The sequence below is a fragment of the Neopsephotus bourkii genome, unplaced genomic scaffold, assembly GCF_033783945.1.
Source record: "Neopsephotus bourkii isolate Nb327-2 ecotype Australia unplaced genomic scaffold, CSIRO-AGI_Nbou_v1 NB_318, whole genome shotgun sequence".
Taxonomy (NCBI): Eukaryota; Metazoa; Chordata; class Aves; order Psittaciformes; family Psittacidae; genus Neopsephotus; species Neopsephotus bourkii.
This window is the reverse complement of record NW_026900826.1, coordinates 3,465,755-3,481,567: the sequence shown is the minus strand read 5'-3', so window position 1 is coordinate 3,481,567 and position 15,813 is coordinate 3,465,755. Positions and strand designations below refer to the sequence as shown.

General features: G+C 51.7%; 1 protein-coding gene across 1 annotated transcript; it reads left to right on the top strand.

The window, feature by feature from the left end:
- Positions 1 to 2,394: 2,394 nt before the first annotated feature.
- On the top strand, positions 2,395 to 5,629 carry BCL2L10 (BCL2 like 10). The gene is made up of 2 exons (XM_061347417.1): positions 2,395 to 2,879; positions 4,466 to 5,629. The coding sequence occupies exons 1-2, from the start codon at positions 2,478 to 2,480 to the stop codon at positions 4,595 to 4,597; spliced, it is 534 nt and encodes a 177-aa protein (XP_061203401.1). The 5' UTR covers positions 2,395 to 2,477; the 3' UTR covers positions 4,598 to 5,629.
- The last annotated feature ends 10,184 nt before the right edge of the window (positions 5,630 to 15,813 follow it).

Here is a 15,813-nt window from a genome sequence, read left to right as displayed (position 1 = left end):
GTCCTGCAAAAATCTAGGGTGAAATCCAGGTAGGCTGACTATAAAATTGCTTCTGGAATATCTTCTGGAAATACCCAAGGTGAGCCACGGCAACTGAGTCCTTGAAAGTACCTGAAACTCCACATGAGCTCTTTCTGCATTAAGGAAGCCAGCATTCAAGTTGTGCTTTCCTGCTCAGAAGGATCACAGCTAATGTGATGTTTTCTGTGCAGATCCAGTATGTGTTTTGTGGGAGCGCAGGATTCTCCTCGCTTTGCAGTGGGACACCAGTGATAGCTGGGCAGTGACACACTGTTGAGGGCTCAGGCTCTCACTATTTGGGTAAACCAGATGTGCAGATCTTGTGATTCGCATCTTGAGATGCAGCAGTTCAGCCTTGTCAGTAGAGGAGAATTGTGCTGGGGTCAGCTGTCCACTTCCATGTAGGTTTTGTGGTCAGCATGAAGTTGGCTGGTGGAAGTGCTCAGTTTAGATGCTGAAAAAAACCCACATCCTTAATTTAGGCACATTGTTTCATTTCCTTCCCTCTGAGGGGAAAAGTGCTGAGCTGGCTTGTTCTGAGTGACAGCAGTACCCAAACCGTCACCAGTTCTAGCGCAAATGAAGCTGGCATCACATCTTGCACCTCTGTTCTTAAGAAGGGAGAATTCCTGTGGTTCTTGCACTTCTGGGGCAGTAAGCCAGGCTTCATGGACTTGCCCCATGTGGAAACCACCTTTTTGCTCCTGAGGGAATAGTGAAAGCCATGAGCCAGAACGAGCTTCAACTTCCCATCAGATAAATGAAGACAGAGGAACAGGGCACTTACGTATCCACTGTAGCTCTTACTCACTAAAGGTTGGCCAGGGAGACTTTGGAAAACCCAGTGGTTTGAAACTCCCCCTTCTATCTGGGAAGCTATTTGTGTCTCAGAAATGCTTCTCTTCCTTTCCAGGAGGAGAGGTTTTAACCTGCCTCTTGTCCTTTCCTCAGCACATCGCAGCCTTGGAGAACAGCCACAGCAGCTCTGGGTGCAGCAATGGAGCAGCAGTGTCACATCCCAGAGCTCCAGCACTAGCCCTACCTTCTTGACCCGAGATGAGGTGAAGTAAAGCAGCCCCAAAAGGCTACACAAGCAGGATGTAACCAGGGTAAATGTATGGAAGCAAGCTATAGCCCGGGCAAAGTCACTATCGGACGGCTCCATCCTGTTAAACAGAAATGCTATATAAACAGGAAGGGTGGAAAAGGATATTGCAAGAGAAAGAGCAGCCTCTCCCTCTTGCTCTCCTGCTGTGAGGAATGCAATAGGAAATTCCTGCCGCAAGATTAACAATCGTAAGGAAAACTCTAGTTAAAAAAGCATGTGTGTAAAGCACTGGTGACAAGTAAAGCTATTCCAGCTCCTGCTCTAGCACATAAACACAGGCTTGATTTCCCTGCTTCAAAACAAAACAAAAGCCAAATATGGGGATGTAAAACTAAAACTTTGCCTTGGGAATGACTCTGAGAGATCAGGCCAGTTCTTGATAGTGATCTGAGAAACTGCAACAGCATCTATTTTTAGATTTTCTAGCAGGGATGTGAAATGGAGACAGAGAGCTGCGACTCGAGATAGATGCAGTGAAGCTGAGCAGTCCCATGCCAACACGTTGGGCACCCAGATCCTGTTGCATGAGGTGACAGCTTGCCCCCATCCCAGGCTGTTGTGGCAGCACCTCTCCCAGTGCTGGTACGGGGCTGTGTGGGACAGCCTGGTCACAGGCCACCACCTGAACCTCGCCAGCAAACCAGCACTGAGCAGGAAGCACATGTTGGGTGTACCTGTGCTGTCTGCCATAAATCCCAGTGTGGTGTTTATGGGAGTCTTGGTATCTGTTAAGGAGCTGATGGTACTCCCAGCTCGAAGGGCACAGCTGGGATACAGGGGTGGCATGTGCCTGAGATGTCTCCATGGTGCTGTGCAAACGACACGGCTTGGCCAGTGTTGTTCTCTGCCATTTTATTTTACACCAGCAGTGAAGGGCCAACCTTTGTACCACAAAGGTCCTAATCCTCATTTTTGTCTGTGAATCCACCACAGCAAACGCCACTGCATTTGTTTGGTAAATAGGCAACGCGCTCATCCTGTGGCCCTAGAAAACCTGACGCGCTCTGACGCACATCATACCCTGATGTGTGTGTGGGAAACTGTGAATAAAGAGGTATCTCTCCGCCCGCATCTGGTAACCCCGCGGTTTGCTGCTGGGGGGGACACCCCCGGCTCCGTGCAGTCCGTGCCCTCCGCAGACCCACACCGTGGGGGAGCCCCGCTGTCCGGGACGTGCCGCTCGGGGCGCGCCTTCCCCCACTCCAGGCTCGGCTTTCCGCCGGGCCCCGCCCCGGAGGAGGGCAGCGCTGCCCATCGCCCCGGGGCTGGGCCGGGCGGAGGGGCCGCCCCGCCTCTTAGTCGGCGGCAGCTGCTGCTGCGGGGCCGCAGCTGCCCCTGGGCCGCCGCCATGCCGGGATCGCTGAAGGAGGAGACGGCGCTGCTGCTGGAGGACTACTTCCAGCACCGCAGCGGCGGCAGCGCGCTGCCCCCCAGCCCCACGGCGGCCACGCTGCGGCGGGCGGCGGCCGAGCTGGAACGGCAGGAGCGGGTCTTCTTCCGCTCCTGCGCGCCGCTGGCGCGGGCCGAGCCGCAGGAGGCGACGGCGCTGCTGGAGCGAGTGGCGGTGCAGCTGGAGGCGGACGGCGGCCTCAACTGGGGCCGGGTCCTGGCGCTCGTGGTGTTCGCGGGCACGCTGGCGGCCGCGCTGGACGAGCGGGGCTGCACCGACGGCCCGCGCTGCCTGGCCGCCGCGCTGGCCGCATACCTGGCCGAGGAGCGCGGCGAGTGGCTGGAGGCGCACGGCGGATGGGTGAGCGGGGACGGGGCGGGCCCCGGGACCAGCGAGGGTGGGGAGCGGGAGCCCGGCCCGGGGTGGATAACGGGAGCCTGGCCCCTTTACCCCGCTCGCAGCGCACGGCAAGGCAGCCCCCTGCGCCGCGGGTATCGCTGGGGAAGGGGCCGCCGTGATGCGGGTGATGGGCGCATGCCGCCCCGGACGGAGGCTGCGCAGGGAGCGCGGACCATCTGTGGGGCCTGGGGAGCTCCCAGCGATGGTCGGTGGGGAGATGCGGGGTGCTCAAGGTGCCTGCGGGAGTCCTGTATCGCGCCTTGGTCCGGTTCCATAAAGGTGCCAGTGTCCATCTTAGGGGAACTGCAGCCCCCTGGAAATACAGGAGCTATGTACTGGCTTGTGGGAACAAGGGTTACCTTCTCAGGTCCGCAGATTCTGAGGAGCAGGCTGACACGGGTCTTCTCCCAAGCGTAAACACAAAACACTGATGTACCTGTTCTCAAACACGCCTGGGTACGAAGCCACCCGTCTGCTAGACCTGCTGCTCTGGTTCCTGCTTGTCCTGGAACTGGTCAGGTCGGAGCCTTGGGAAGGTGTGGGCAGCAGCATTAATGTACATTGCAGCATAAAGCGGTGGCTGCTGTTGCTTTCTGCCGCTTGGGATGCATGCTAAAGTACAGCTTTTAAAGCGTCCATGCGGCTCTGCCTGCATTACTGAACAAAACGTCAGCTGTCCCACAGAACTGCACATTCCCTATTTCCAGTCCTAGTGGAATATTTGATGTCAGTACAAATAAGCACTAAAAATAGAAAGGGGAGGGGGAATCAGCCACTGGTTTCGTTGACTTTTCCAGACACCAAAATGAACTTGGTTTTCCAGTGGTCCATCTGACTGCTCAGGACAGCGTGGTTGTTGGCTGCAGTGTACACTGTCACTTGGCAAAATCGCATTGCTTGTTCGCACAAATTAAAGCATAAAGAACAAAGTTCCGGAAGAAATTAAGAGTATAACTTGTTTACATAGACATCTGCGGAGCAGAGTTCAAACACGACCATCTGGAGTTGTATTGCTGCCACTTCTGATTATCACAACTAACGATCTAGGAGAGCAGCTGCCAGTTGCTCTCAGCAGTGTCCACTTGGCCCTTCCAGGAGTGTGTTGTCATCAGTCCTGTATCCACCGAGATGGGACCAGCTTCGGTCTCCTGCCTTTCAAGTGGAAATTTCCATATCCTGTGTTCCAGGTGCTTTCTGGAACTTGAATGAGGGGGAACAATGCTGGCAGCTCCCATCAGAAACTTGTCTAAAAGGGCTAAAATAACGTAATGGCACGCTGAGCATTTTGATAGGAAGGTTGTGATTGTCTGTTGAGCAAGGCATACAAGCACTTGTAACTACTGCTTCTAGTTGCCTTGTGCAAAGGCTCTCACAAAGCATTTTTGTGTGCCCGAGGCTTAGATTTTCATAATTAAATTGATACTTCTATAGCTGACAAACACCATTCTGGGAATGTGAACCAAACTGTGCTCAAAGACGTGTTAAGAGAAATCCAGTCAATTGTAAGCCAACCAACTCAATGTCATCTCTCTTTCTTGCTTTTCTAGGATGGCTTCTGCCGCTTCTTTGGCAGACAGGGATCCGAGACGGCTGAGCAGAGCAGTACCATAAGCAACGCGATCATGGCCGCAGCAGGGTTTGGAATAGCAGGATTGGCTTTTCTCTTGGTGGTGCGGTAGGCTGATGAATGGATGTCACCAGGGGAAGTACTCAAAACTGACAATTTACCAGATTTCACTCTATTTTCTATAGAACAGACCCTCTAAGAAGAAGTTTATATTTTTAAACTGGCTCGGGAAACTGTCTTGCCAAATCCTTGGCTATAAACTGCTTCACTCAATACTCAGTAACAGCACAAACAAATGTGTCCTAAACCACCATTTGTGCATGTTCAAAACCTCTCATCTACAAACATCCTCTGGACTTTCTTATTGAAGATGTAACCTAAGCTTTAGCATGGTTCATGTACTGTAACTTCTGAGTGCTTGGTGTTATGCTAGGAAGACGTTATGGTGGACTTGCTACTACTAAACCCTCTGTTTGAGATGTCTTTTTTACATGGAGGCAAGTCTCTGAACCCGCCTTCCATTAATACTGTAAAGTGGGTGAACGTTAACTGTGACTTAACTTAGCTTATGGGCTCAAATACGGTGCACAGCACTTGTTACCAAAAGGCAACTAGTTGGTTGATTTAGAGCAATTAAATGCCTGTGATGCAAGAGGCATTAGGGCTTGATATAACATACAGCTGATTTCATTACACTACAAGAAGATAAGTGTTGATACAGGACGCTAATGGCTGCAGTACTGGTTCTTACTGAAAGGAATTTAAATATTAAACCTTAATTGGTATATTGAAATCCAGTGGAGGCTGGAATTTCTCTGGATTTCCTTGACAAAACAAGAATTTCCATATATCTTAATATATTTTTGAAGTATTTATCACTGTATAATACTTGTAGCCATAACATCTTTATTTTTGTTTAAAATTTAATGCTCGTTCTTGTCACTCTAGTGCGTATCAAGCGTTGTCTTGTTTGAGTAATATTTCACTCTATTTTCAACGTGCTGTGTATTTCTTTCAATGGTTGTACAAATTGCCTTATGTTTCTGGTAGCTTTTAATAACGTTCCTGGGTTACTCATAGCGTGTACAATTTTACTATGGTGACTTCAAAGGTGAATAAATGTTGAGTATTTTTATTTTAAAAACCTTAACTTTCTGCTTATTTGCTCGAATGGGTGATCCACTCCTTGGATGCTGAGTGTTCTGGTGCATCAGTTTGTGTTCATCTTCCTGGTGCTTTGACCTGAAACAAGTAACTGTGCAGCACCAGAGCGGTGTGGTACCGCTTTTTGCTGCGGAGGAGTCCTGCAGTAAGAACTAGGGCTAAGCAGAAAATCCAGTCCAAAAGGCCCATCTTCATCACTGCAACTGGAAATAACCATGTGGTTTTGCAGGGCAAAACTTTCCAAAGCTCATTAGCGTAGGTGAGTGCAGACAGGCTCCTGAGAGCTGCTCCTGCTTGTACAGAGCAAGAGAACTCTTGTTCTCTGCCAACACTTGCAGCTGCCTCTCTCTTTCACACGTGCACACTTCTTTACTGAAGCTGGAGTTTCTAACACGTGTTACAATGATGACTTAGTAGTAGGTGGTGGAGCTTAACCTTACTAGATTAGTAATACTGAGCAGCTGTACTTTTGAGGGTGCTGGGCTTAATTCTTAAAAGTGGTCTCATGCTCCTGTCTGCAAGTGAGATGTTTCTGTGGCACGGGTGGCTCTGATACCTGCTAAATGGTGCAAGCCTCTCTCCCTGGTCACCCGTCAGCCCACTGCTCTGCCTGTGAAGAGGGCATGTCCCTTCATGGGGAGAGCGGTTGGCATGTGTTAGACTTCCTCTTGGGAAAGTTGAGCCTTGGCAAGCATCACTGTGGCCGGCAGTGGCCACACTGCTACTCCTTCTGCTGGCCACTGGGCCCAGGGGTAGGCGTGTGGCAGGGACTGTGGCCCAGCACCGGACAGAGCAGCGTTGTGTGCCTGGCCGCAGATGCGGGAGAAGGACAAAAAGGGACATTCAGAGACGGTAAGTCCCGCGGAGGCGGGAAGGAGCTGGTGGTGTTCCCCCCCGCACTGCCTGCTCCGAACAAACGCCTACTTGTTCTCTGACTTCCAGTTCTCTAACTCCAGCTTGGCTGCTCCCGGCAAGAGGATTAAGAGCCCGCGGTGTGGGACCATTGTGCTCAGTTCCTCTCCCAAGTTCCCACAGGGATGGCGCCTGCCTCGGCAGCAGCTGGATGCTCTCAGGCGTTTGCCTCCAGTCCTCCTGGCCAGCCGTGAGCCTACAGTGCTGGCAACTTTGGCTACAGTGGGAAAGAGCTGGCTGGTGCTGGGAAACAAAGGTAGTTTCCGAAATACGGGATGCTTAGGAGCATGTGTGCCGAATGACAGGGCAAGGAATGCTCTACACAGAGGGCAAAAGCTCCATTGAAATCTGTAGATCTCAGTGCCTCCCCTGTACCAAGCAGAACAAAGATAAAATGCGAGTATTTTGATTTCCAGTGTAACCTGATCTGGCAGGCACCACAAAAGCAATAGCAGAAAGTATATTATCCTGGTTTTCACCATGTGCTCTGGAAAAGAGAAGAAAATGGTCTGGAAATGTCCTTGAATAAAGTCACAACCAGCCTTTGGTGTAAACCTGACCCTTCACAAGGTGCAGCTTGGAGAGCGTCTGCCGCTCTTCCCTGGCCTGGGAGATGCTGGGGGTGGGTTTCTAAGGCTAGAAGAACCAGGGGTAGTTTGGGAAAGCTGTAAGGCTGTCAGGAGACCGCAGCGCAGCTCAGCAGCATGGTGGCAATGCTGCCTGTAGCTCCCTGGAGCCAGGCTGCTCTGGCCTATGCTGGGAACCCGTGCTTGAGGGTGCTCTGCTCAGCCACCTTGAGAGCAGTGGGCACAGCCCAGGCTCCTGGAGCCTGGCATGGGAGTGACTTGCCTGTCACAGCTGGAGCCATACTCTTGATGCAGGGGGGCTGTGGTGATGTAGAGTTGAAGACCAGGGCTATGTCACCGAAGCCTCACTTGTTTTGGGGAGGTATAGACTTAACTTACATTTGCGTGACTATTTTAATGTATTATTTTCAGTTTCATCCTGACAGTTTGTCTCAATGAAGTCCTCTATTTCAATTGAAAACTGCTGCTCATCCTCTTTTCTGCTTCAGAAAAGGGAAGCAGGATGCTGTTCCTTTCTTTAAATGCAGAAGGGGAATAGGGGATGTTTAAGCACAAGGCCGCAGCTAATCCTCATGACAGCTTGCCGACCTTAAGTTTTGGTGAACTTCCCCGACAGGTGGTGGGCGCAACGAGCCTCATCCTACCTAATGATTAGCACACAGTAATTACTGCAGGTTCTGCTGGGGTCCTATGTGCGTACACCTGCAGAAGCCATCAATCGTGGGTCACTTCAAGGCACCTGCGTGCTGGGCAGGGTCTGTGTTTGAAGGGAGGTGCTGGCTGAGCTGCATCCCTTGTCTGGATGCTCACATCGGTTTGGAGTCTTCCCTGCTCTGCTGTATACAGACACCTTCGCAGGGCCCAGTTTTTAGTGTTGTTCCCTCTGATCTTACTGGAGCTGTTAGTGTTATCTGCTGGCACAGCACCTGCTCCCAGCCCAGTTCCCTTCTGAAGGCACAGCCATTGTAACCATGGGCAAAGGCAGCAGTGCTGTTGCAGGAACCCAGCTGCCTTCTCTCTAAAGGAAAAAGCAATCTATTCATCATGGCTCTCAAGGGTGTTGAATTAGTAAGTGGGTTTCTTTTTGACTTGGAAAAAATGAGAAGCTGTTAGAGCTCAAAACCTGCGAGTTGCAGAATGGTGTTAACATGGCACTTTGTGAGCTGTGGTATGCAAAAAATCTGGTCTGGCATGTCTCGCTGGAGGAACTACTGCTGCTGCTGCATCCTGCTCTCTCCACATATGGTGGTGGGGTGCACATGGTGGTACCCAAGCCCGGGCAGGATGGGAGAGCCCTGTTGCAAATGACTAGTAACTGAGCAGCCAAACCTCCCCCCCCCAAGAATCACTGGAAAGAAAAAAAGATCAAGTGTGTGACATTTATTAACATAATTTCACTTCTTGTGCTCATTCAGTTTGGATAATGAAAACAAACTTCTGGGTTTCACTTCTGTTTCCCTGCTTTCTGTGTCTGCCTCAAGCTGGGCTGTCCCTGCCATGAGGAGATGCTGTGTGGGGAGAGCAGGCGCAGCTGGGAATTACCTGCTTTAGGGTTTAAAGAGTCAGTGTAATTGCTTCGTCAATACTGCTGTTACTGGGTGCACTTTAAAGTGTTACCTTCACACTTTTAACCATTATCTTGTCATAAACTGAAGTTCTTCAGTAGGAACAGAGTTAAATAAAATCCTGGTTTACTTGAAGTCAAATGTAGGGAGTTTAAAAATCAACTCTGCTGAGCTAACAAGATCGTTTTGTTGGACTTTTTCTCTGCCTGGGCTTGGTCTATTTGTTTTATGCAAATGAGAAAGAGAGGACCTGGCTTTCCTTGTCACAGAGGTTTCCTTTCGAAAAGGCCGTTTGTTTCTGTCCAGCCTGTGATCAGTTTCTAGCGCTGCAGCCTGTAACTGAACTTGCCAACTGGCGGTCTCACGTTCTGGATGTTCACCCATTTTGTGTCAGAGCTGACGTGCATTACACGTTTCTGTTAGTTAGGAATTAAACCTATTAAACTGGCTGCTTTAATTCAGTAGGGGATCACACCAGCTATCAGGGCAGTGGAAATCCATCATGTCCTGTAGTAAGAGACACCGCAGTGCATGGCATTGGAAAAGCCTGTCCACAGAGAGCTATGGGAGGCACTGCAGAAACTTTGTGCTCTCTAGGTCTAATCCCTTTAATGATTGTGACCTGTGACAACAGTTCACTTGAGGGAGTTCCTGTGTTTGACCCAGCCTGCTCTTTTGTTTGAACAGCTCAGCACATGGTGAGTAACAGCAGGAACCCCACACCCGGCTTACGGCTTCTGGATACTGCCTTTTAATTATTTGTATGATTATCACATGTGGCTTACACCCAGCAGGGCCTGTGGGGAAGGTGTCCGTGCTGAACTGCTCCTTGGGGAGGACCAGGCATGGCACTGGAGCTCTGCTGTGGGCAGCCCCACACCAAAGGCTGGTGCTTTTCATTATCAATGTGTAAAAGTGCAAAGGTGACTTCAAAGTGCTAGAGAGAAAGCACTGTGTGCCGAGCTAACAGGCTGGTTGGCTCCTTCCTTGCAGTGATTAGTGTCTTTAGAAGAGTCCCAGAGTGTTGTAATTAATTTCTGAGCATTAATTGTGAAGCTGTGTGATGTGCCCATTAGAGACTCCTAGAACACAGGCAGAGCCATGTGGCTTGGTGAGGAGTCAGTGCAGGGCAGGCAGCGCTTAACTCATGTCTCTGTAGAAGCTGACAGCAGAACCTCACTTGGTGCCTGATCTCCTGGTATATGGGCTGGACCTGGGGCTTTCCCACCTCTCCTGATGCAGAGGATGTGCTCCTAGAGCTCTGCTAGAAGAATGGCCATGCTGGATGTACCCAGTGTCATCCTCCTTCCTGGCAGCATGGCCACACTGCCTCTTGGTGCCAAGCACAAGACTGTGAAGGGGTAGCCATGTTGGTGCTACACTGGATGGGTGGTGGTTAAATAACTTTCAGATGATTCTAATGCATGAGCAAGAATGAATTCCACCAGCCAGGTGTAAAACGACCTTGTAAAACAGTATTGACAAGACCAGTGGCAGCTGAGAGCTGATGGTGCTTGACACACAGAGTGAGCGCTTGCTTCCTGATACCCAGCACATGGGTGTGTGCTTTGATACAGACAAGGACTTCAAATGTTGAACCAAATCACACTGGGAGGCTGCTAGGGATGTGGTTCCTTCGGCGATTCATACCCAGGCTGGATGGCGGCATTCTCAAGCAGTGGGATGTGGTCCAGCTCTGCCCAGGAGGCTGGATTCCTGCTTGGGCTGTGCCAGGTTCTGTCTCCTCACACATCCCCAAATGGGGCAGCACTGCTGGGCTGGGATGGTGTCTTCTGCTCCGCTGTGATGGGGCATGGGGCTATAGCATAGCCACTGCTTGCTGCACTCAGCCAGTCAGTATGTGGATTCCATCCCAAAACTCTGCAGCTTTCTGGAGTGAGAAGCATCAAGCGTGTGCAAGGGTTGAGTTTTTAATCATATTTTCCTTTTGTCTTCCCCTAACCCTTACGTGCCCTGCAGAACATGTACCTGCAGTAGCTCTGCTGGCAGTCCCAGCATGGGCACCCCTCCTGTGTGGGGCTGCTGGCCAGCACAAGTCAGACTCAGCATGATAAACCTGGCATCCTTAAACATTCCTGCTGCCAGGCGAGTAGACAGCTCTGTGCCATAGCAGCCCTGCCCTGGGCTAGAAAATGGAAGAAAAGAAAATGATTTCTCATAACCTCTTCTGAAAATGGCACAAAATAGCACAAAAGGAGCCTGAAGCTTTACAAAGACAAAAACAATCCCTTGGGATCTGGTGTATTGTCCTTGGTGATGTTCAGAGCAGAACACCACCTGCTGCTTTGAAACCCTTCCAATGTTCCTGGTTGCTTTTGCCAAGCGAAGGTCTGCCCCATGGGAGGAAAAGGTTAACCATGGGAGTGAGTGGGGCGAGAGACTGTGCGAACCAGAAATCCCGGTGCTGTGTTCTGCCATCTGCTCTGTAGCCGGTCCAGGCCTGTGGGTGGTTTCCCACAGCACTCCCCTCGCTGCCACGGCCGGCAGCTGGCTTTGAACTCCAGTGCTGGCACTGCAGGGCCGGGTGAGCTCTGTGTCTCCCGTGTCCCACAGGAACTGCCCTTTGGCCAGGCAAAGCTGGGCACCGTGTCCTGGCTGGTGGCTGCGGGCTGTGCTGGTGCCCACGCTGGAGCTGCTGCGGAAATCCAGCTCCAGAGCAGCATGGACCTCGGTGCCTTTGGCATGGGGCGAGTGAGTGCCAGGGGGTCCTGGCGTGGGCACCCCCTATGCTGAGCCCATAGGGAGAGCTCTGCTTGCAGTGCCTGGGGCTGCGGCTGCACACCCCTCTGCTCCGCACGCCCCTCCTGCCCACCCCTGCTCTGCTTTCACTTGGGAATGTGACCTTGCTCTCTAGATTATTTACAGACAAAATATTGCTGCAAGTCAGTGGAAGGGTTTTCTGTTGTTTTTCTTGTTTTCTTTTCAAGTGACTGAATTCCACGAAAAATGAATTATTTCAAGGGGTGTGTGGGGCCTGGTGGGAATGCTTTGCTGTGTTTGGGAACGGGCTGCCCAGAGCCTCTCTCCTGGCCAGCACAGAGGTGAGAGACGCCCTTAGATTCCCTACCCATAGGAAACAGTCTTTCTCTGACTTTCTTAGAGAAACCCACCCCAGGCTAGGGGAAGGCTGCCAGGACAGGACACCAGAATTAACAGGGATGTGGCACATGTGTAACTGGAATTGGGCTCCTTCCCTTCTTGTGTGAGTGGGTGCATAGTGCTGGCTGTGGGGAAGGGAAGAGCAGAAGCAGGGACAGCTTTCCACGGCTCCCCCTCCTGCACCCCTACGACCATGGCTCTCCACTTCCCATCACTTGGGAGCCCCTAGGCCTCCTGCTGCGCTTGCGACACAGGCTGGGTTTGCTGCACACTTCAGGCAGAGCTGTCACATCCGATCGGAAGTGGTGTGGGCTCATTTCTCCTGTTTTGTTTTTACTGGCAGGACCAGCAGCTGCCCTCTTCCCCTCTGCTGACAGTTCTTCTGTCCAGCTTAACTTCTGAAAGCCTCGTGGTGGTGGTTTCCCACTGTGCAGAGACATGATGCCTTTGACCTTGCACCACTGCGGTACCTTTTGTATGCTGCTGGAGGCCATGGAGCTGCTCATTGTGCACAGTAATGTGAGTCATTAGGTTCAAGCAGCATTGGTTGTGCACTGGGCAGTGAGGATACTGAAGGGATGGAGGTGGTGTGCCTAGGGACCTTTGATCAACCTAACATGGTGAGCCATCTTGCAGCAAACTTGTCTGGTTGGGGTAGTGGTGCTAGCTGGGGTGCTCCTGAGCTATGGAGCGCTCTGTGCAAATCATAAATAGCGTACTGGTTATACATAAGGGCAAAATCCAATGTATTTTGTGCAAAACAAAATCTGAAGTTTCCCTGGCTAAAAAGCCATGGGGGTGAAGGCCTGGGCAGGAAAGACAAGTGGAAAAAGGCTCATTATTTTAATCAAATCCTTGATTTGGCTGCAGCCAAAATGCTTAGTGGCAGGGTAGAAACCTACCAGGTTAGAGACAGCAATACCACCGAGATCTTGCGCAGCAGCAGCATGTAGAGCTAAAGGGCATCATGAGGCTGTGTCTGTAGCGGCTGCTCCCTACCAATGCGCTGGCTGACCTCTTTGCACAAGCAGCCCCTTTCCCTGTGAGGACTCCAGCATCTGACCCTGGATCAGCTTCTATGCATGTATAATGCTGCTCCTCACTAACTCCCTGGCATGTTGCTTCCAGCCAAGTATTAGTGGCTTGACTGGCTTGAAGAACCCAGTGTGACCAGCCCCATGCCATGCAGGGGTGCAGAGCAACCCCAATAGGTGCCTGGGGAAGGGGTCCAGTGGTGCTGCGGGTGAGCACCTCTCCATAGCATTAGACCAGTAGTATCCCAGTTCTCTCAGGGTAAGCCTGGGCCTTTGATGGGTGCTCCTGCCCCCTTAGAATAGGGAATCGGGCATCCTGAGGGAAGCATCTTCTCTGCCTGGGTGTCCAAAGTATTTAATGATCCCAGCACCAGATGGATGGATGGATGGTAAAGAGATTGATTGCTTCCTGCAAGGTACATGAAGTCCCACCTTCCTGTAGAAACACAGCGCTTGTTCAACCAGGTAAATAACTGGTTTTAAATCCCCTCTTGCAGCAGCTGACCCTACACGTGTTTATCCAAGTGGCTGGAGTTGTGCCAGTCCCTCTGGTAAGTGACCTTTCCCGAATTTTTCTTTTCAAGTTGACATTTAATAGGGGCAGGAAAGTCATAGCAACAAACAGTGTTTTAACAGCGATAAAGCCGTACCCGTCAACAAAGCCAGGAAAGCTGCACTGGAGCCTGCTCCGGCATCTCTGCTGCCCCTAACAGAGCCTGTATGGACAGCACTGGCTTGTGCTTCCCAACCTGCTTGGGTTTGCATGAACCAATGGCTGTGGGCTGGGCTGGGCACCTCCGCAGCTCCAGGGAAAGGCTTGTGGGATGCAATTAAGTGTAAGCCAGCTGCTGGCAGCTGGAGGCACTCACAGTATTAGTTCATTACTGCAATTCAAATGAAGAAGAGTCTTAAATCTCTGAAAGGAATCTGGGTTTGGCAGGCAATGGAGCACTTGGCTGATATAGAAAATGCCTTGGACAATTTACTGTGTGTTTGGGGGGAGTAAAATTCACCTCTAGCTTCCATGTTCCTTGGTTCTCAGCTTCAGCACTGCTGTGACTCACCCCTCACCCCTGGCAATAGTCTCACAGGGAGATATTTAAGTAATGAAGTGTCTGCGCTTTGCAGGAAGTTTACATCTAAAGCCTGGATGAGCTCCTCTTCCAGGCTGGGAAGTGCTGATGGCATCACTGAAGGGTTCCTCAAATCCTACTCCCCATGACCTGGCCAAGGCCATAGCTCTGGCATGCCAGCTGCCAGCCATTCCATCTCCACTGGGCTCTGCGGGATCTCACGTGTGTCCGTGCATTCTCCATCTGCAAAGCACCCTGCAGCCCTTACCCATGTGTTTGGTTTACTTGCAGGTGGTGAGTAGGACTGTGAGCAGCAACCAGTCTGGGCTGTTGGAGTCTCCCTGCAATCCCCCCTCCGGCTCCTCTCCTTGGTGTGCCACTAGGCGTGATTTCCATCAGGACCACTCCAGGGACGGCAGCATGGAGTGCCTGCATGGTCCTGCCTTGACAAGAAGAATTGAAACAGGGACATTCCAGCAGTGGTGTTTCCTGTAGCTGGAGGCATAGGAGATCCATGGGAAGCACCTGTCAGCAGGAATCCCCCAGAACTGAATGCTTCCCAGGCCTTTCTTGCAGATGGCTCAATGGGAGAGGCTGCAAAAAGGTATGAGACAACAAGGGGACCAGGGCAGTGGCAGCACTTTGGTTGTACAGGGACATGCTGTGGCTCAGGGTGGTGCTGGGCAGCTCTGCACCAGAGTCCTTCTAAGCATGGGGGCTGGTGGCAAGCTCTGCTTAAACCAGTGTTTATGACACGTTTCAGTTGAGGAGCACCTAAGCGGTTATGCCATGACAGGCCTGATCAATGCGCCTGGCCCTGCCGTGATGCCATTTCTTGCATTTAATCTGTTTGTGCAAGAGCATAAAACAATAACGAAATAAACCCCAGGTAAGTCCAATACCAAAGATGCTTTTAGTGAGCTTATAGCCAAGCCTTGTCTTTGCAGTTCGCTGTGTCCCTGTGCAGCCCCAGCTCTGCTGCTGGGGAGGGCAGGACACTGCAGCCCCCAAGCTGCTGGGAATTGGGACTGGCAGCTCACAGATCCCCCTGTTAGCACTGTCCATCTGCCGCAGCAATCTCCACTCCCCTGCTGCTCCTGAGAGGTCTCTAGGCCCTTAACGCGAGACAAGCAAGCTTTATTGCCAGGCTGCTGCTGGAGTGATGCTCATGCAAGGCTCTGTGGATGCTTGGTGGTAATGGCAACTTTGGGACATCACCCACCGAGTTGTCTTCAATCCGTCACAGCAAGAATGCCTCGTTTGGCTGCTGCTCGCAGCCAGCCTGCTGTTGGCTTGCTGCAGGGCCAGTACGTGAGCTCTGGAGCGGGGCTGCCTGTATCCAGAGCCTTCCTTCCCCTGTGATAACGTCAGCACTGGAGAGCAGGCAGCTATTTTGGTCCCAGGAATGCCAGCGGATGATTTCACTTTTGTTTCGTACCCGATAACCTTTCCCATCACAATGAGAGACGACATCCGTGCTCCCTGTGCTTCCGTGTGCGAGGGGAAAGCCATTCAAGCGCCTCTGCAGGGGAAAAGAAAAAGCCAGTTTAAAAATAGCTGCCCAATTGTCCATGGAGCCTGGGCAAGAGGAAGGGCAAAAGCTTCTCCACGCTGCACTGTGCACTGGGGTCGGTTTCCCTGGGGCTCAAAGACAGCAACCGTGGGAATACTTGCTGTGCTGGCTTTTCCCATCAGCCTCCTGCAGACGGGAAGGTCTGAGAGGGACTTTCTTCTCCATGCAGAGCCGTCCCAGTGTGAGGCTTCAGGAGAGCTACAGCAGCTCCGTTTGCTCCCCACCTACCCATCTCTGCCCCTCCTGCCCCTCCCTGTGTCCTTTCCCTGCAGGGTTTCATGTCTGGGAGCTGGGTCAGGA